Consider the following 20623-nt stretch of genomic DNA (forward strand, 5'->3'; position numbering starts at 1 on the left):
TCAGAGCGATGTCGTTGTCGTAGGTGAAGGCGTTGTAGTCGGTGTGAGCGATGATGCGCTTCACGTTCCTCTGCACCGTCCACTCGTTGGTCTGACTCTGCACATGCAGTCCCAGCAAGGCCTGCCATTGGTCGGCCTGGGAGTACCTGCACCAATCAGAATCACAATCACAATCCTGTAGAGATCCCCTCAGGGAAACGGTTTGCTTCCATGTGCTCAAAATCAAGGTCAAATGAGAGGAGCGATGTTAAGTGGGTTTGCGGCTCCTACTTGTTTGTGCCTTTGTCCTGGACGCAGTGAGCGGCCGTCAGCAGCCAGCGGTTGCTCAGCACAGACGCTCCGCACACATGGCCAGTTCCTCTGATGTGGAGGCTGACCTGCCAGGGCCACTCGCCCTCCCGGGACGCCGCGCCGCCCACGATACGAGAGCTGCGGTACGGCCGGATCCCGCACTCTGAAAACACACAGAGACATACTGACATCATGGGCAGGCAGGGGTGGGTGTCTGTCTGTCTGTGCGTGTGTGTGTGTGTGTGTGTGTGTGTGTGTGTGTGTGTGTGTGTGCGTCTGTGTATCTGTGTGTGCGTTTGTCTGTCTGTCTGTCTGTGTGTGTATCTGTGTATGTGTGTGTGTGTGTGTGTGTGTGTGTGTGTGTGTGCTAAACGTACTGCAGTCTTCCTCATCCGATCCGTCCTCACAGTCCTGTTCTCCGTCACACTCAGGGTTCAGTTTGCTGATGCAGCGTCCGCTCCGGCAGCGGAAGGTGAACTGCGAACACTGCTGCAGCACCAGAGCTGAAACACACAACACACACACCACACACACACACACACACACACACACACACAAAACACACAACACACACACACGTTTCAGTCTCGCATCCTATAATGATCTGAGAAAAGTACTCAACTGGACTTTAAATAAGAGTGTCAGTGACGTATAGAGAGATGACTCCTTCTGGTTTTTAGGAATCTTTAAAGCATTTATTTGTTAAACAGAGTTGTTTCTTACATTTCTCACACGTAGACTCGTCCGATCCGTCCGAGCAGTCGTCTCTTCCGTTACACTTCATCTTCTCTGGGACACAGCGGTTGTTTCTGCAGGAAAACTCTCCCGGTTTGCATGCGCCTACAAAAAGAAAGAAGGAGAGAAAGGTCTTCAACAGTGAGACACTCAGTTTCTAACATTCAGACCTTCTTCCACCCTGAGCGCAGCATAAAGAGACAACATTATCTCTGTGGATGTGTGCACGGATATCTTTGTGTCTGGAGGATTTCCAGCAGATTTCATTTGGTGTTCACAGGGAGTCTCACCACAGTTCTCCTCATCAGTGTTGTCTCCACAGTCGTCGGACCCGTCACACTCCCAGAACTTGGGCTTACAGCGGCCGTTCTTACACTTCGTCTGAGTCGCCTCGCACTCTGAACACAGACACAAAGAGAACAACTAGAGATGTAATGCTGCATGGTGACTGGGTTTCCAACCGGTTGAGATAAGAAATGAATGTTGATGCAGTTTTTAAACGTCCTAAAGTGTAATCTACTTTAGATTGACCTTGTTTGACTTCAGACGTCACTACGTCTTCTTAGTTTATTTATTTCAAGAGATTTGTTTCTATTAATTTAGTTATTTAGGTGTGGGATTCTAAATTTGTTCTTTAAGATAAAATACAGTTTTAGAGTCCCTTTTGACTTTGATAAGGACACATCTGTTGTGTTGCACAGTTTATAGAAATAAAGGAAGTATTAACACTTGAGGAAAAATGTGGTTTAGTTTTGTGCGAGGCCGGTCGGCGGTAGGACTCACTGCAGTTGTCCTCGTCGCTGGCGTCTCCGCAGTCGTTCCAGCCGTCACACTGCAGCGTGGTGTTGATGCAGAGGTTGTTAGTGCACTTGAACCGCCCGGGACACGCTGACACAAGACCACAAACAAAATGCAAACGTCATTAAGAGAGGGGGGCGATCTAAAGACTGAAGACTGGTCTGAGAAAGCAGCGAGGATCTGGAGGTATCGGTGTTTAAAGACATGAGTCTTACGGTTAGTGGGGACGAAGGCTTCGTACTCGGCGGTGAAGCCCTGGTCCACGTAGGACGAGTCGGAGACAAACGTGATGGTCATCACGTTGCTTCTGGTGACCACGGTGCTTCTTGGTTTAGTCCCGCATAGTCTAAGACACACACACACACACACACACACACACACACACAAAAAACTGAAAATTAATATAATACAACAAACTTCAATCTCTAGAGAAGAGCTTGTCAAACATTTATCAATAATTGACCTCTAAGTAGACACAAACGCGCACACACACAAACGCACACACACACACACACACACACACACACACACACACACACACACACACACACACACACCGAGTAGAGAGCAGAACCTGTTCATTAGAAAGGTGAAGCCTTCATAGAGACGGAGCATACTGGGGATGGACCCAGATGATCATTCATGGCCATTGCATATTCAATGAAATAGTCAAAATGTGCTTTTTACTACGTGTCCTGCTTTTGGGGGGGGTGGGGGGGGGGGGGTTTAAGAACACAACAGGATGTAACACAGATGGGTTTCAGTTACCCCCCCACCCAGAGAATCAGCGAGTCACTGTTCTCAGGAGGAAGCTGACGGAGAAACACGGCTGACCTTTGACCGTTGACGTCGACGTAATCTCCGCTGCACTCGCTGCTGTACTTCCCCAAGACGAACTTGTTGAACTGAACCTTCACAAACTTCTCCTTTGGGGCCTGAGAGACAAAATCAACAGAGAGAAGAGACACAAGGAGATTATAAAAACACTAATCAGTAAAGATACACAACATTAAAGACGGTGAGTGGACGGTCGGGGAGCATCTATTTTTGGTTTCAAACCATGCAACATATTTCCAAAAGTCAACAAGTAATCCTGTTAAATAATCCTGAGATTACAGACTCAAGACCATTTTAAAACCCTATTTTACCCTCGGGGGGTTGGGGTGGGGTTGGGTAGAGAAAGCGAACCTTGTCTCATGGAGAGGAACAATGAACCATGAACGTACCTCGACGGTCCAGATGCACGTGGTTTTAGGAGGATAGTTGGACGGGAAGAAAGGTGAAGAGAAGAATCCTTTATCTCCAGTTAGTTTACCTCCACACTCTGGACAGCAAGACGGACACGGTGGACACGTTTAGGAGACACGTTAGAGACATTTAGAGACACGTTAGAGACATTTAGAGACACGTTACAGACATTTAGAGACACGTTAGAGACATTTAGAGACACGTTACAGACATTTAGGAGACACGTTACAGACATTTAGAGACACGTTAGAGACATTTAGAGACACGTTAGAGACATTTAGAGACACGTTACAGACATTTAGAGACACGTTACAGACATTTAGAGACACGTTAGAGACATTTAGAGACACGTTAGAGACATTTAGAGACACGTTAGAGACATTTAGAGACACGTTACAGACATTTAGGAGACACGTTACAGACATTTAGAGACACGTTAGAGACATTTAGAGACACGTTAGAGACATTTAGAGACACGTTACAGACATTTAGAGACACGTTAGAGACATTTAGAGACACGTTAGAGACATTTAGAGACACGTTACAGACATTTAGAGACACGTTACAGACATTTAGAGACACGTTAGAGACATTTAGAGACACGTTACAGACATTTAGAGACACGTTACAGACATTTAGGAGACACGTTACAGACATTTAGAGACACGTTAGAGACATTTAGAGACACGTTAGAGACATTTAGAGACACGTTAGAGACATTTAGAGACACGTTAGAGACATTTAGAGACACGTTACAGACATTTAGAGACACGTTACAGACATTTAGAGACACGTTACAGACATTTAGAGACACGTTACAGACATTTAGAGACACGTTACAGACATTTAGGAGACACGTTACAGACATTTAGAGACACGTTAGAGACATTTAGAGACACGTTAGAGACATTTAGAGACATGTTACAGACATTTAGAGACACGTTAGAGACATTTAGAGACACGTTAGAGACATTTAGGAGACACATTAGAGACATTTAGGAGACACGTTGGAGACATTTAGGAGACACGTTGGAGACATTTAGGAGACATGTTAGAGACATTTAGGAGACACGTTGGAGACACGTTACAGACATTTAGGAGACACGTTAGAGACATTTAGGAGACACATTAGAGACATTTAGGAGACACGTTGGAGACACGTTACAGACATTTAGGAGACACGTTAGAGACACGTTAGAGACATTTAGGAGACACATTAGAGACATTTAGGAGACACGTTGGAGACATTTAGGAGACATGTTAGAGACATTTAGGAGACACGTTGGAGACATTTAGGAGACACGTTGGAGACATTTAGGAGACATGTTAGAGACATTTAGGAGACACGTTGGAGACATTTAGGAGACACGTTGGAGACATTTAGGAGACATGTTAGAGACATTTAGGAGCCACGTTGGAGACATTTAGGAGACATGTTAGAGACATTTAGGAGACACGTTACAGACATTTAGAGACACGTTACAGACATTTAGGAGACACGTTAGAGACATTTAGGAGACACGTTAGAGACATTTAGAGACACGTTGGAGACATTTAGGAGACATTTAGGAGACACATTAGAGACATTTAGGAGACATTTAGGAGACACGTTAGAGACATTTAGGAGACACGTTGGAGACATTTAGGAGACATGTTAGAGACATTTAGGAGACATGTTAGAGACATTTAGGAGACACGTTACAGACATTTAGAGACACGTTACAGACATTTAGGAGACACGTTAGAGACATTTAGGAGACACATTAGAGACATTTAGGAGACATTTAGGAGACACGTTGGAGACATTTAGGAGACATGTTAGAGACATTTAGGAGACATGTTAGAGACATTTAGGAGACACGGAGACATTTAGGAGACATGTTAGAGACATTTAGGAGACACGTTAGAGACACGTTAGACATTTAGAGACACGTTAGAGACACGTTAGAGACATTTAGGAGACATGTTACAGACATTTAGAGACACGTTACAGACATTTAGGAGACACGTTAGAGACACGTTAGAGACACGTTAGAGACACGTTAGAGACATTTAGGAGACATGTTAGAGACATTTAGAGACACGTTAGACATTTAGAGACAAGTTAGAGACACGTTAGAGACATTTAGGAGACACGTTACAGACATTTAGAGACACGTTACAGACATTTAGGAGACACGTTACAGACATTTAGAGACACGTTACAGACATTTAGGAGACACGTTAGAGACACGTTAGAGATATTTAGGAGACACGTTAGAGACATTTAGGAGACATGTTAGAGACATTTAGGAGACATGTTAGAGACATTTAGGAGACACGTTAGAGACATTTAGAGACATGTTAGAGACATTTAGGAGACATGTTAGAGACATTTAGGAGACACATTAGAGACATTTAGAGACATGTTAGAGACATTTAGAGACATGTTGGAGACATTTAGGAGACACGTTAGAGACATGTTAGAGACATTTAGGAGACACATTAGAGACATTTAGGAGACACGTTAGAGACATTTAGAGACATGTTGGAGACATTTAGGAGACACGTTAGAGACATTTAGGAGACACGATAGAGACATTTAGAGACATGTCGGAGACATTTAGGAGACACGTTAGAAAAGACGACAAAAAGGTGACGAAAAGACAACTGAAAATTTGACCAGTTAGTTTACCTCCACACTCTGGACAACAAGGACAGTTAGAGACATTTAGGAGACACGTTAGAGACATTTAGGAGAGACATTATAGAGACATTTAGGAGAGACATTAGAGAGACATTTAGGAGAGACATTAGAGAGACATTTAGGAGAGACATTAGAGAGACATTTAGGAGAGACATTAGAGAAACATTTAGGAGAGACATTAGAGAGACATTTAGGAGAGACATTAGAGAGACATTTAGGAGAGACATTAGAGAAACATTTAGGAGAGACATTAGAGAGACTAACAGAAGAAGATCAAACTCTGTGAAACATCTGATCTGTTTCCTGGTTTGAAATCACAGCATGTGAACCACCGTGTGTTTGGTGAGATTATTTAATTCGTTTCCAGAATACAAAAATATTGATTTCAAGAATCTGGAGTCAGGTGTGATTTGGTGGATTATGGTGCAGTGAAACTGACAGTTCTTTAAAAGGTAACCTTTTGTATTTAAGCAGGACGTCTCTTGAGAAAGGAATCTGTTTTGGGAGAGAGAGCCCAGCAGTTACAGCTTCAGCAGGAATACATCACGTTAACGTTAAAGACAGAGAGAGACCAGACTAGGGCTGCACCATATGAGGAGAACATGTCATATGCGATAAGCTTGTTGAATATTGCGATAACAATATTTCTTGCGATAAATACACATATATTAAAGTGTACTCAGTTCTGCAGCTTTCAGTATTCTGCTAAAATACAACAAATTGCTTGTTGAATTTAAAACAAACGAAAGGAAATAATTTCCAACATTATTTTATTGAACAAAATTAACATTGAATTGAATATAAAAGGCTCCACTAAAAAAAGAATGACAGTTTCTTTTTAAACTGCTGATATTTTCTTTCAACTAACAAAAAATCTGAGTCTGAATCCCTTTCGCGATGTGTATATTGTGCCAGTTGATATTACGATAACGATAAAAAAATGATATATTGTGCAGCACTAGACCAAACCCAGCTCTATTATTTTAACTATGACTACAACATAACTGAGGAAGTCACAAGCCAACGCTGCAAGCATATTAGGGCTGTTGAAATGAATCACTGCATCGCGATGTGGACCTGGGTGATCCTGCACCGATGCAGGGACAGACCATAATCCATTACTGCAGGGACAGACCATAATCCATTACTGCAGGGACAGACCATAATCCATTACTGCAGGGACAGACCATAATCCATTACTGCAGGGACAGACCATAATCCATTACTGCCTACTGATGTTACTGGTTGATTTTCCGGTCGTTGCTTTTTTAGATTTTTGAATTTTGTTTGTCGTGTTCAGACTCCGATACATTCAGAGAAGGTCTTTTTTAAGAGCAGATACAATACAAAGGGGGAGCATATATATCTGACCACTTGGATTTGTAGATATAAAGCATGTGTAGCAAATTAGCAATAAATAATAATATTGAGGAGGTGATGCATTGTGATATCAGATTGAATCATGAGACCAGTGAAGCTTCACAGCCCTAAAGCATATATAAACCTGTTTATTCAGGTTTAACTCACGGGGAAACTTGGGGAAGAAATAATACAAATTAAATAAATACACAAATAAAAAGTTTGAGGCGAACTATAATTACGTTTTTGTACAGCACTCTTGCATTAAGCGGCACTTAACAAACACACACACACACACACAGTGTGTTAATTAATTAATTGTGTTACTTCATGCAGCACATGTAACTGACTGGAAACAATACAGAGGGTTATTTAGGTTACTGCCACTGGTGCAGATGAACTAACGCTACCCTCGTTACTGTAAGGAGCCTACAATAAACCCTCCATGGTTAAAAAGTCATTACTCATCAATACCCACCTACCTGTTCTACAGGCATAAACATGTAGAAACCCATATCTCAGTCTGCTCTGTCTGTCCACTCTTGTCCACCGCGCTGAGCAAACACAGCTCTACTCTGCAAATAGTGACTTTTTACAAACAAGCTACAATGAAAGATATCAGTTTGTAGTCTAACTGTTTATATTAGTTTGCAATGAATCTTGAATTTTGGACAAACTCTTGAAAACTCAGCTGCTGTCTTATCGAACCATCCTCTCCACTAGAGCGGTAAACCTGTGGATGTGTTATAAGACCAAAACAGATACATGTGGCTACTTAATATGCACGTGAATGACGCCTCACCATGTTTTCAATTTACTAAGCAACAACTGTACATGTACTACAGGTAGGGTATGTTATGAAAAAATAGAGTATCCATCGCTACTGTAAAGGAAAATAAAAAATAATAACAAAATGTCCTACCTATCCCTTGCCGCCACTGGGAAAAAAATGAAAATAAAAAATAAAATAAATTCCCTACCGACTCATGACCTCAACTGACGACCAACCGGAACCAAACAAAAGAACCAAACAGAACTTTTAGTGACTCTAACTGCTGCTGAACATTAGTCCTGTAGGGTTACATTACAGCTTGGTTCTGGTTTAATACTGGACCAGTTTCACAGATTGGTGTTCTCATCAGACACTCAGACACACACACTCAGACACACACACACTCAGACACACACACACACACACACACACACACACACACACACACACACACACACACACACACACACACACACACACACACACACACACACACACACACACACACACACACACACACACACACACACGGAGACAGAGAGTCCAGAGACCAGGGGGAAGAAAACCTGAAGTTGTGTTGTTAGTTTAACTCATCTTGAACTGTTTCCGCCTTTCCCTCGGTTCCCCCCCGGTTTAATTAAATGTTCCTGTCCTCCGCTCTGAGACCCATTAGGGACATAACCAGTAGTTGTTGTGGTACCTTGTTGAGTCAGAGGGATCTGTGAGTAGCTGGCTCTGAAGCCGGGGAAGTTCTTCTCCTCGCTGGTGACCAGAGTCAACAGCAGGACGTTTCCAGAGGACAGGAAGGACAGCGAGTCGTGAGGGTATCCACACTGCCTGCAGACGGAGTACACAAACATTACACACTTTTACTTTTCCTCTGGTCTCAATCAGATCTGATCTTTTCTAGGGCTGTAACAGAACATTTATTCACTGAACCGCTGAGAGTCAAAGCTCTGAAAAGTCTGAAGACATAAAGACTGAAACAAAAAAACCTTGAAAAGAGGGTCAAGAATGGCGTAAAAAGAGACAAAAACCCTCGGAAAAAGTGAGAGAAACGTCAAAAAAGTGGCTGGTGGGTTCAGAGGAGACACGTTACACTTGTGCACTTTGTGATGAAAACGGTCTTTACAGACTTTATTGTTGATAGGACAGCTTAGACTTGAGAGGGGAGAGAAAGAGGGAATGACATGCAGCGAAGCTTGGAACCGAATCCGGGCCACTGCGTCGAGGACTGAGACTCTGCATATGGCGCGCGCTCTTCCAGGTGAGCTACCCAGGTGCCCCTATATATACTTTTATTTTTCCTATTGTCTGAATCATATCTGACCTGTTTTTAGGGCTGTAACAGAACATGTATTCATCCTGAATCGTTTCAGTACAGGACGAATGGATCGGTGTGAGACGGTAGGTCGGTACGCCAACGGTAACCCAAACAGGTGTTACCGTTGGCGTACCGCTCTGTGGGAGCCAGAGAGGGTTAGAGTCTCACTCTGTGAGGACGCGCTGCTCTATGGGAGCCAGAGAGTCGTAGATCTGGATGAAGTCCTGCTGGCAGTCGTCCTCCAGGATCAGCGTGTGGAAGTCCAGGCGGACGCGGTGGCCGGCGTCGGCCCGCAGACGCCACTGCAGGTAGACGTTGGGCGGGTAGGAAGAGTCGGGGAACCCCGGGGACTGGACCACCCCCTGGTCCCGGGCGTGGAGGTTAAACGACTTCCGCACTGAAGACACACACAGGATAAAACGTTTTTCACAATAAAATAAGAACTCAACTACAAACAAACACCAGTTGGCCGGTAGATGGAAAAAAATATTATTTCTTCCACTGACCAAAATATAAACCTGTGGCAAGGTGACAAAAGTTTCAAAAAAGGTCCAAAAACACTTGAAAAGAACCACATAGCATTGAAAAAAATGCACCAAAATTGTCGAAAGCAGAAAAAAAGTCAGACACACACACATATACACACACACACACACACAAAGACACACACACAGAGACACACACACAAAAAGTCGGAAAAGGCGACAAAAAGCATTGAAAAAAGCATCCCAAACGTTACATAAAAGTGCCAAAATTGTCCAAAAAAAACACAGAGAGACACGCACACACACACACAGAGACACACACACACACACAATAAAAGTCGGAAAAGGCAACAAAAGCGTTAAAAAAAGCATCCCAAAAAAGGAGCCAAAAAGTGACAGAAACGTTGCAGAAAAACCAGACAAAATGTTGTCAAGAAGTAATTTTAAGTTTCTGAGTCTTTCCAGAATAAAACTGAAAAGTGTCTTCACTTGATAACAAAGTACAAAGTAAAGCAACCCTCTTGAAACTGGAACAATGGCTCTTAACTTTAGAACTTTACTTTGAAAGAACGTCGGTTAGATGTTCTCACCAAACAGAGTGCTCCTGGTCATGCGTGGGTCAATAGCTGCAAACACAACGAGAAACGGAGAGAAACCTTTATTTAAACTCAACTAACTGCACAGTTGACCTGAAGAAAAGCATTTAAATGTTTCGGAATAACGTTCAGATCCTTCAGAGTCAAACGGGAATGTTTAAATCAGCATCTTGTTTTCAGAGTTTTGACATCATTTGAAAGACAAGCTGTCGGATTATTATAAGATACATTATATGACAAAAAAAACACAGAGAAACACAGAGAAACACACACACACACACACACACACACACACACGTTCCTCTGTTGATTCAGATCGACTGTAGATTAAATGTCTGCATTATTAACGTGAGATAAACTGGAGTTCTGATGGTTGAACGTGAGTTGTGTGTTGGCGTCTGACCTTGTGAGAAGACGTTGCTGACGGTGAGACCGTCCAACGGTTTCAGCAGCACGCGTCCGTGGCGGCCCTGCTGACTTCCTGCCGCCGGCTGCAGAGACTTCATGGCTTCGTCCAGCGAGTCCTGCTGCAGGACGTGGACGTCAAACTCGGACTGGTAGTACGCCACCACGCCGTCGCCTCCGCCGCTGTCATCCTCACTGCACAAACACAGAACATACTCTCAAAGTGACGGAGTTGGCGGGTAACATTGGAACTTGTGATGAAGGAAGCCAACAACACTGCGTCTGCTGCAAGAAAACAGCTCAGTGTTTCCAGATTGGTCTGGTGGTTCCTGCCATAAGATTTGGTGTGTTTGGCTGGGAAAACAATCGTTCTCTGACAACAGGGCTCGTATTACTAATCCTACATGTGCGCTAGCACTAGCCATGTTAGAAGTTGATTTAAAGCCCAGGATGTGGGTCTAATCTACTGACTGAGAAGAGTTTCTACGTGGCAGAGGAGGCGTGACGCGTACCTGAAGGCGTGGACCGTGGAACCTTTAAAGGATTTGGCCAGCACCGAGTTCTTAGAGTAAATCAGTTTCAGCTGGAAGACAAAAAGGTCAGAAATAAATAAATAAATGTATGTATATATATATATATATATATATATATATATATATATATATATATATATATATATATATATATATATATACACACATACATATATATATATATATATATATACATATATATATATATATATATATATATATATATATATACATATATATATATATATATATATATATATATATATATATATATATATATATATATACACATACACACATATATATATACATATATATATATATATATACACACACACATATATATATATATATATATACACACACATATATATATATATATATATATATATATATATATATATATATATATATATATACACACACACACATACACATACATATATATACACACATACATATATATACACACATAGCCTAGTACGAAGATGTCCCGACCAAGTACCTGCAAGGAGGTTGGTAGCCAGGAAGACCAGCCAACCCTTCTACATCCCTGGCTGTACCAGGAAGAAGTTTTCAAAATGATTGGATGCAAAAACAACTCCTTTTGAATGCGCTGCAAGCTCTGCGCACCCAAGTACATAAGCTAATTGTTTCCAAAACTCGCCGTCTAATTTGAAAAAGCATATTGATATTAGGGGTGCACGATATTGAAAAAGATGTGATATTTGATATCGAAAATGAATATTGCAATAGATATTAATTTCGATATTTTTAAACATATGTAAAATTACCAAAGTTATGTGAAAACGCATCAAAATAGATGTTTTCTTACAACACAAGGTTTATTTCAACTGACTGGACTGGTACAACATGTGTTTATAGAACAGGACATGTTCTACTGGTTGGACAGTATAAATATATAAGGACCATGTCTACAGAACAGGACATGTTCTACTGGTTCTATGTACACTACAGTATAAAAAACAATGCAATGCAACATCTGTTGGCTTAAAGCCAAAGTATTTCCAAGCATGTCTGTGTATGCATGTACAGTATGTATGCATCTGTGTCTATGTGTATGCATGTATGAATGTATCTGTGTCTGTGTGTATGTATGTGTTTATGAGAGTGGAGGTAGATATACGGTGTATGTGTATGTAAACATGTATAAATAAGTGAAGCATCAAATTGTTTTGTATTTAACTAAAGGATAAAAATAGAGAGAGGGGGTAGGACCAGAAAAGTTATTTTTTTAACTTCTTCCCACTCCTTTTTGAACGTGGGAATTTCTTATTTGAATCACTTACAATAATTTTGAAAGATTGTGCTTTTTACATGTTCAAAATAAACTACAAACAAACATATGAATATTAAGTAAAAAAGACAAAGGAAACCCAGAAAAAGGGGTCGGGCATGTTGGGTTCTCCATATAATAATTCTGTGAGAGTATAGCATTGATCCACTGGTGTTTGTCTTTTCAGCCATGCAGCTATCATACATCAGGTCTCTGGAGTCTCTTTACGGTTCTTAGTGTTGCACCGTGAGGTAGCAACGTTAGCAACCTGACGCTGCACAGCAACTTTCTCTTCTCTCTGCTTTACTGTGGCGTGTCATGTGACCAGAGATTTGATTTGTGATTGGTTTGGGAGGGGTCACCTGCGTGCTGACCAGCCCTGCCAGCTGGCTGAACTCTGAGCTGCTGGGATCTTCATACGCCGGCATGAAACGCTGGTTATTGATTCCCATCTGGCCGATGTAAAGTTTCTTCACTCGGACATCACTGCGTACTGGAGGGAGGGAGAGAGAGAGAGAGAGAGAGAATTGAATTGAGAGACACACATTAGCAGTGTATTGTGGGTATTTTACAGTGGACATTAAACATGGAGAATTGGAACACCACTACAAAGTGGAGAACACACCATATAGGGAACTATTACCGTGAGAGGGAACGGTATCTAACACACATTGTATCCATTTTCTGGCTCGTAGAAAATGTGATTGGCTGTTAACTTTAAAAAGGTTGTAGCCGTGTTGGCTGGTGAGAAATAAAGTTCATTTATAACCCTGATTATAGCAATGATTACAGAGAGGATGGATGTATTTGTGCACATGGAAACATGAATCCAAGTATTTTTAGGGGTTAAGGTGCACAAACTCACTGCATAATCCTGATAAGGAAGTGTTGTAGGTAGTATTCTAAGTGAAGTAAGATACTGATTGGCTGTTTGAATGTGACAGACTGAAAGACACTCCCATCGATGAGTGATTGCCCCCCCCCCTGGGGACGGAGAAGGGGAGGGGCTACATGTGTTTGTTGTTTAAATGCTCTTGATGAAGATCCGCAGGGACCGAAAGGTTTTCTGTAAATAAACGGTGATGCTATCGCGACAGCAGAGTGCTGGATGTTTCCCTTTGTTCCAAACTGGGTGAAATTATTAAAATGATATTATTTCATTGTAGATTTTGTGTAACTTTGGGTCGTAGCTCTCTCTCTCTCTCTTCTAGCCACAACCCTAAAGTCTGTACAGCATAGTATCTTATTTTATAAACTACACATGATTATTTTACTGTTGGTACAAGATTAATAAAATCATTGCTTTTACAGTCCACTAGATTTAACAAAAGGCAATACATTTCAATATATCACACATCAACACAATATGTCTAAAGATCTGGTAATATGGTATTGTGACATGTGTATGGTATTGTGACATGTGTATGGTCCCCCCCCCCCCCCCCCCTCTCACAGTGAAAGTGCCAGACGAGCAGTCCGCTGAGCAGAGCCACAGCAGCGGCTCCCAGCACCAGACCCACTCCCAGCCACGTCTTCTTCCTCCGGCCCGGCTTCTTCTCCAGATGTTTGGAGTCCGAGGCCGGCAGGAACACCTGGCTGGTGTCCAAATCTCCATCCTGCAGACACCGAGACACAGACAGGGGGAGGACAGGGAGACAGAGAGAGAGACAGGGAGACAGACAGGGAGACAGACAGGGAAAGAGCGAGACAGACAGGGAGACACAGACGGGGGGGGGGAGAGAGAGAGACAGGCAGGGAGACAGACAGGGAGAGAGCGAGACAGAAAGGGAGACACAGACAGGGAGACAGAGAGAGAGACAAGGGGGAGGATATAATAATCATAACTATTTATTAAGCAGCTTTAAAAACAGAGTTTACAAAGTGCTTTGACAGACAGAAATGATATAATTATGTTATATATTCCACAAACGATAAACGAGATAAAGCTGTTCTCACACATACAGGTTCTCGTTCCTCGCCTTAAAAGTTCAATTCATTTGAACTTTTATTACGGTTAAGTTAGGCAAAACAAAAGTGAGTGTTATGCGGCGACCAAAGTTCAGTTTAGGAAATAAAACATTCCCGAGGAACAAGCACGTCCTGGGTGGAAGTCTCCTTTTAGTTTGAGCCAAAGCAGCACACTTTTTAATTATTTTACTTTATCTGTTATCGGTCAAATAAAACACAGATATAGTAATCAGATATATAATCGGCCAGATCCCTAAATACTCCTCTTAACTTTCAGTGGGCTTCACATCTCGCGAAAATGATGATCAGCTTTCTGTTGAAGTTTACAAACGCAACTTTAAACATCAGAAACCGTGAGTTCCATGCAGTACCAGGGACACAGTTCACAGTACCAGGGACACGGTTCACAGTACCAGGGACCCGGTTCACAGTAACAGGGACCCGGTTCACAGTAACAGGGACACAGTTCACAGTAACAGGGACCCGGTTCACAGTAACAGGGACACGGTTCACAGTACCAGGGACCCGGTTCACAGTACCAGGGACCCGGTTCACAGTACCAGGGACCCGGTTCACAGTACCAGGGACACAGTTCACAGTACCAGGGACACAGTTCACAGTACCAGGGACCCGGTTCACAGTACCAGGGACACAGTTCACAGTACCAGGGACACGGTTCACAGTACCAGGTTCACAGTAACAGGGACCCGGTTCACAGTAACAGGGACACAGTTCACAGTACCAGGGACACGGTTCACAGTACCAGGGACACGGTTCACAGTACCAGGGACACGGTTCACAGTACCAGGGACACGGTTCACAGTACCAGGGACACAGTTCACAGTACCAGGGACACAGTTCACAGTACCAGGTTCACAGTAACAGGGACCCGGTTCACAGTAACAGGGACACAGTTCACAGTACCAGGGACACGGTTCACAGTACCAGGGACACGGTTCACAGTACCAGGGACACGGTTCACAGTACCAGGGACACAGTTCACAGTACCAGGGACACGGTTCACAGTACCAGGGACCCGGTTCACAGTAACAGGGACACAGTTCACAGTAACGGGGACACGGTTTGTGTCTGTGTGAACCGGTTCCACCCTGACAAAGTGAAGCAGGGCGGTGCTGCTCCTCAGGAATGTTTTCAGTCCTGATGTGTCAGCATGTGTCGGTTCCACGCCCAGTTATACCGTGAGATGCAAAGCCACACCTCCAAACCGTCACGGAACACCTTTAGAGGCAAAGCTGCATGAAACTGCTGCTAAACCAACAAGGTCTCCTTTTCACCTGTTTCTGTTTCTGCACCTGTTGAATCAAGTTCAAATCAGGCAGACTGGAGTCGTTGGAAGGTTAGCAGCTTCCCCGTTTCAGTCTCTCTGGGGCTACATCTCCACCGCTACGTTTTGGTTTCAAAAGGATTATCTTCTGCTACGTTTCCCCCTCTCATTCCCCCTGCTCTGGTGTTTCCCCCCTCTCATTCCCCCTGCTCTAGCGTTTCCCCCTCTCATTCCCCCTGCTCTGGTGTTTTCCCCTCTCATTCCACCTGCTCTAGTGTTTCACCCTCTCATTCCCCCTGCTCTGGTGTTTCCCCCTCTCATTCCCCCTGCTCTGGCGTTTGCCCCTATCATTCCCCCTGCTCTGGTGTTTCACCCTCTCATTCCCCCTGCTCTGGTGTTTCCCCCTCTCATTCCCCCTGCTCTGGTGTTTCCCCCTCTCATTCCCCCTGCTCTGGTGTTTCCCCCTATCATTCCCCCTGCTCTAGCGTTTCCCCCTCTCATTCCCCCTGCTCTGGTGTTTCCCCCTCTCATTCCCCCTGCTCTGGCGTTTCCCCCTCTCATTCCCCCTGCTCTGGTGTTTCCCCCTCTCATTCCCCCTGCTCTGGTGTTTCCCCCTATCATTCCCCCTGCTCTAGCGTTTCCCCCTCTCATTCCCCCTGCTCTGGTGTTTCCCCCTCTCATTCCCCCTGCTCTAGCGTTTCCCCCTATCATTCCCCCTGCTCTAGCGTTTCCCCCTCTCATTCCCCCTGCTCTGGTGTTTCCCCCTCTCATTCCCGGGGCGTGTTAGTTTAAACAGATTAGTTCTTCTACTGGAGATCGTCAGATTTATTAAGGAAAATGCAGATTAGTCTGGAATCTCTCAGTTCATTTTTGAACTTCCAAGGGCTTGGACAAAAATGCCTTGACGCCATTCAGCCAGTTCTCATGAAGTAATCGTAGAGCCTTTGCAAACACGTGACCACGACCACGTGATGACGCCATGATGGCCGGCAAATCACCGGCAATAACAAGCTAAACGGTATTAGACGAGCGGAAAGTTTCATAGTTTCAATCAGTTTGAAATACATAACATGGGAATGTTACAATCCAAACCACAATCTTTTTTTAAATATTTGTTTCGGTGACATACGGCGAGTGATAACTGGGCTGGGTTCAAATAACAGATTCTCCAGTTAAAACAGTGTTTCCTCTGGGTTTTTTTGTAGTGGCAAAATTTCTGCCGCCACGGTATCAGAAATAGGTCAGACGCACGATGTAGTCGCGGTCGCCTTTTAAATGATCCTGCTGACATAATGCACCCCCTGTTGGCTGCCGCTCACATTGCAATTTAACAACAAGAAGAACTATTCAGAGGTTACTGGACCCGTCCAGTTTAACAACAAGTAGAACTATTATAAACGATATATATATATATATATATATATATATATATATATATATATATATATATATATATAACGATTTATGCACAATGACACATGAAGCAAACTTGCTAAAAAAAGGAACTACACGCTGTTTTCAGGTAACGTTACTGCTGACGTTCAAACAGGCCTGTGTGTGTTTTGAAAAATATCTTTACACTGCAAGGCTATATTTATTTTATTTTTTTATTTGTTATTTATATATTATTTTATTGCCATTACCTGTTTTCATACATTCAGAAGTTTAGTTTGCTAAATACATCACATTTCTTTAGTTGGATATTGGATGTGAAAAGAAGGAAATGGTTCTTCCATAACATTGTACTTTAGATGTGTGTGAATTTCCCACACCAGGAGTAATTTATATACTTCTATTTTATAGCGATCAATTATCTAATCAAAAAATGTAAAAAAAGAAAAAGATAGAAAATACATATTTGTGTGTGCTGTAAAGTGGTTAGAAAAAATGAAATGGCTGGTCAAACTCAATGAAAAATCGGAAATGGCCTAAAAATTGTAATCGGTGCATCTCTAATTCAGAGGTTATTGGGCCCGTCCAGTTTAACAACAAGTAGAACTATTCAGAGGTTACTGGACCCGTCCAGTTTAACAACAAGTAGAACTATTCAGAGGTTACTGGACCCGTCCAGTTTAACAACTAGTAGAACTATTCAGAGGTTACTGGACCCGTCCAGTTTAACAACTAGTAGAACTATTCAGAGGTTACTGGACCCGTCCAGTTTAACAACAAGTAGAACTATTCAGAGGTTACTGGACCCGTCCAGTTTAACAACTAGTAGAACTATTCAGAGGTTACTGGACCCGTCCAGTTTAACAACAAGTAGAACTATTCAGAGGTTACTGGACCCGTCCAGTTTAACAACTAGTAGAACTATTCAGAGGTTTTTGTTCGCACAGACCTGCCCCCACTGCTAAAAAAAACAAACCTGAAGGAAACACTGTAAAATCCATCTTTGTTTGAGAGATCTGATATCGATGAATAAAACCCAGAAATGGATCTTTTCCTATCATTATTTTCAACATGGATGTAGTAAAAAGTCCTTTAAACTATCTTTCTGGGCTCAGTTCTCAATGTAAACATGAACCTGGTGCATTAATAAATATCTGAGGGTTGCTTCTTGTTTGTTCAGTTTACAGCAGAAGTTCTCTAAGAATCTCTTTTATATCCAGATGAACTCAAGTTTCTCTAATCTGATGATATCAAATCAGAAATGTAATCCAATCGGTGTGGCGCCCGGTTAGCTCATCTGGTTGAGTGCGTGCCCTAAGTTCTTGTTGCTTGTTTTGACATTTTTTAACGCCTGGCGCTTTAAAAAAAAAAGTGCTTAAACACTTCTTTAGACCCTTTTTAAAAATAAGTTTTTGGTTTCTTTTTTCGACATTTTTAACGCTTGTAGCGATGCTTTTATATCCTGTAATAATAAAAGATAAACTGGTACATGTATTTGAACTGAAACTTCCCAATCATTGGCGATCTCAATCTATTTTAAATTGATATAAGCCATTTCTTATGTAAAAACAGGTCAACTAGTGTGATGTCAGCTTGTTAAATGTGAATATGTTCTAGTCTCTTCTCTCCTCTGAGACAGGAAACTCAAGATCTTTGAGTTGGGGACAAAACAAGATATTAGAGGACGTCATCTTGGGCTTTTAGGAAACACTGATCCATATTTAGAGACAGAACTACTCATCCATTCATCCAGAACTACTCATCCATTCATCCAGAACTACTCATCCATTCATCCAGAACTACTCATCCATTCATCCAGAACATCATCCACACATTAATCCACCATGAAGATAATAAATTGGTAGAACTTTATTAGGATTAATAATACTTTGACCCAGTCTAACAGATGCTGTTTGGTTTCTGTTTTAATCTCAGCTGAAACTGACAGACATGTGACGTCTCAGTGTGACGTTAAAGAACTTAAGGACACATGCACACTGACATGCACAGACACACACACGCATGCACACACACGCGCGCGCACAGACGCATGCACGCGCACATACGCACAGACACACACGCATGCATGCATGCACACACATATGCACAGACGCACGCACACACAGACGCATGCACGCGCCCACAATTTCTTTGTTAAATAAAGTTTGTTAAAAGAAAAGAAAAAAGCTCACCTGTCTCGGGATGAACTTCTGTCCTGAATCCAGTGCATCCATGCCGTCTGCCCCTGTTTTAGATATAGATTATATATCCTATAACTTATTCCGTGTTTACCGGAGTTTCTGTGTGTCCTCCCGGTGAGTCTCGCGCTCCGCTGCCATTAGCCTAATGTCCCGGTGACATCATGGCGGCGACAGGTGAGCAGCGACAGGTGTCTCACTGAGACAGAAAACACGGTCTGAGTGAGTTCAAAGTTAGTTAGTTAAACAGTGGATGTCAGTGCCGGTCCCGGGTCGCGGTCAGAGCCGGGTTAGTCGCCTTCAGACCGGAGGAAGAACCGAACAAACGGCGGCTCAGTTCTCACGGAGAAAGTAAAGATTTGGCTGCAGGAACGAGGAAACTCACTCATCAAAGAGACCTCAGGTAGAGAGAATACTGACACGTGATTGGTCCCTGCAGGTAGAGCCCAACCTCATCTCCCATGATGCAGTGCGCGGTTGATTCTTTGTTGTTTGCGGAACATAATTTACATAATATAGAATGAATACATGACTGTGCCTTTATTAACATCCTGAAATGAATAAATGAATCAAGAAATGTATAAATAAATGTAAACATAAATGTATAAATGAGTCAATTACAAAGTGAAATGAAAGATGTTAAAAGTTTTAGGTTTATAAGAAAAAAGATGTTTTATGAAATATTGATTAACAAAAGGTATTATTCAAACCTTGAGCTGTTACCAGGGAAACAGAGTTATACTTCTCTCCAGACGCACAGAAAGAACACTCACGCTTTTCTAGTCTCAACGACTTAACATAGAACAGGAACCATTCACACACTGTGGCCGAGGCTGCCGCACAAGGAACCACCTGCTCAACACATTAACACTCACACACATTTACACACACATTACACGCAACTCGGGGTTCAGTGTCTGGCCCAAGGACACTTTGACATGGGACTGCAGGGCCAGGGCTTGAACCACCGACCTTCTGATTGGCAGGCGACCGCTCTACCACTGAGGCACAGCCTGTGTGTGTGTGTGTGTGTGTGTGTGTGTGTGTGTGTGTGTGTGTGTGTGTGTGTGTGTGTGTGTGTGTGTGTGTGTGTGTGTGTGTGTGTGTGTGTGTGTGTGTGTGTGTGTGTGTGTGTGTGTGTGTGTGTGTGTGTGTGTGTGTGTGTGTGTGTGTGTGTGTGTGTGTGTGTGTGTGTGTGTGTGTGTGTGTGTGTGTCTGTCTGTCTGTCTGTCTGTCTCAGGCTCTGAAGTG

General features: G+C 42.7%; 1 protein-coding gene across 1 annotated transcript in view; it reads right to left on the reverse strand.

Annotated features, from left to right (window-relative positions):
• Window positions 1–19776, reverse strand: part of LOC116059191 (suppressor of tumorigenicity 14 protein homolog) — a 21047-nt gene extending 1271 nt beyond the window's left edge. Inside the window, exons 1-17 of the mRNA XM_031312145.2 lie at window positions 19367–19776; window positions 13983–14145; window positions 12892–13022; window positions 11212–11282; window positions 10698–10894; window positions 10289–10324; window positions 9382–9610; window positions 8590–8726; window positions 3051–3148; window positions 2659–2759; window positions 2040–2170; window positions 1810–1914; window positions 1317–1424; window positions 1015–1131; window positions 669–794; window positions 271–454; window positions 1–146 (exon numbers count right to left, since the gene is read on the reverse strand). The exon at window positions 1–146 is cut by the window's left edge and continues 126 nt beyond it. Of these exons, the coding sequence (XP_031168005.1) occupies window positions 1–146; window positions 271–454; window positions 669–794; window positions 1015–1131; window positions 1317–1424; window positions 1810–1914; window positions 2040–2170; window positions 2659–2759; window positions 3051–3148; window positions 8590–8726; window positions 9382–9610; window positions 10289–10324; window positions 10698–10894; window positions 11212–11282; window positions 12892–13022; window positions 13983–14145; window positions 19367–19408 (2122 nt within the window). The 5' untranslated portion in view covers window positions 19409–19776. The remainder of the gene's footprint in view (window positions 147–270; window positions 455–668; window positions 795–1014; window positions 1132–1316; window positions 1425–1809; window positions 1915–2039; window positions 2171–2658; window positions 2760–3050; window positions 3149–8589; window positions 8727–9381; window positions 9611–10288; window positions 10325–10697; window positions 10895–11211; window positions 11283–12891; window positions 13023–13982; window positions 14146–19366) is intronic.
• Window positions 19777–20623: the final 847 nt, after the last annotated feature.

Source organism: Sander lucioperca, chromosome 12 (assembly GCF_008315115.2).
Source record: "Sander lucioperca isolate FBNREF2018 chromosome 12, SLUC_FBN_1.2, whole genome shotgun sequence".
Taxonomy (NCBI): domain Eukaryota; kingdom Metazoa; phylum Chordata; class Actinopteri; order Perciformes; family Percidae; genus Sander; species Sander lucioperca.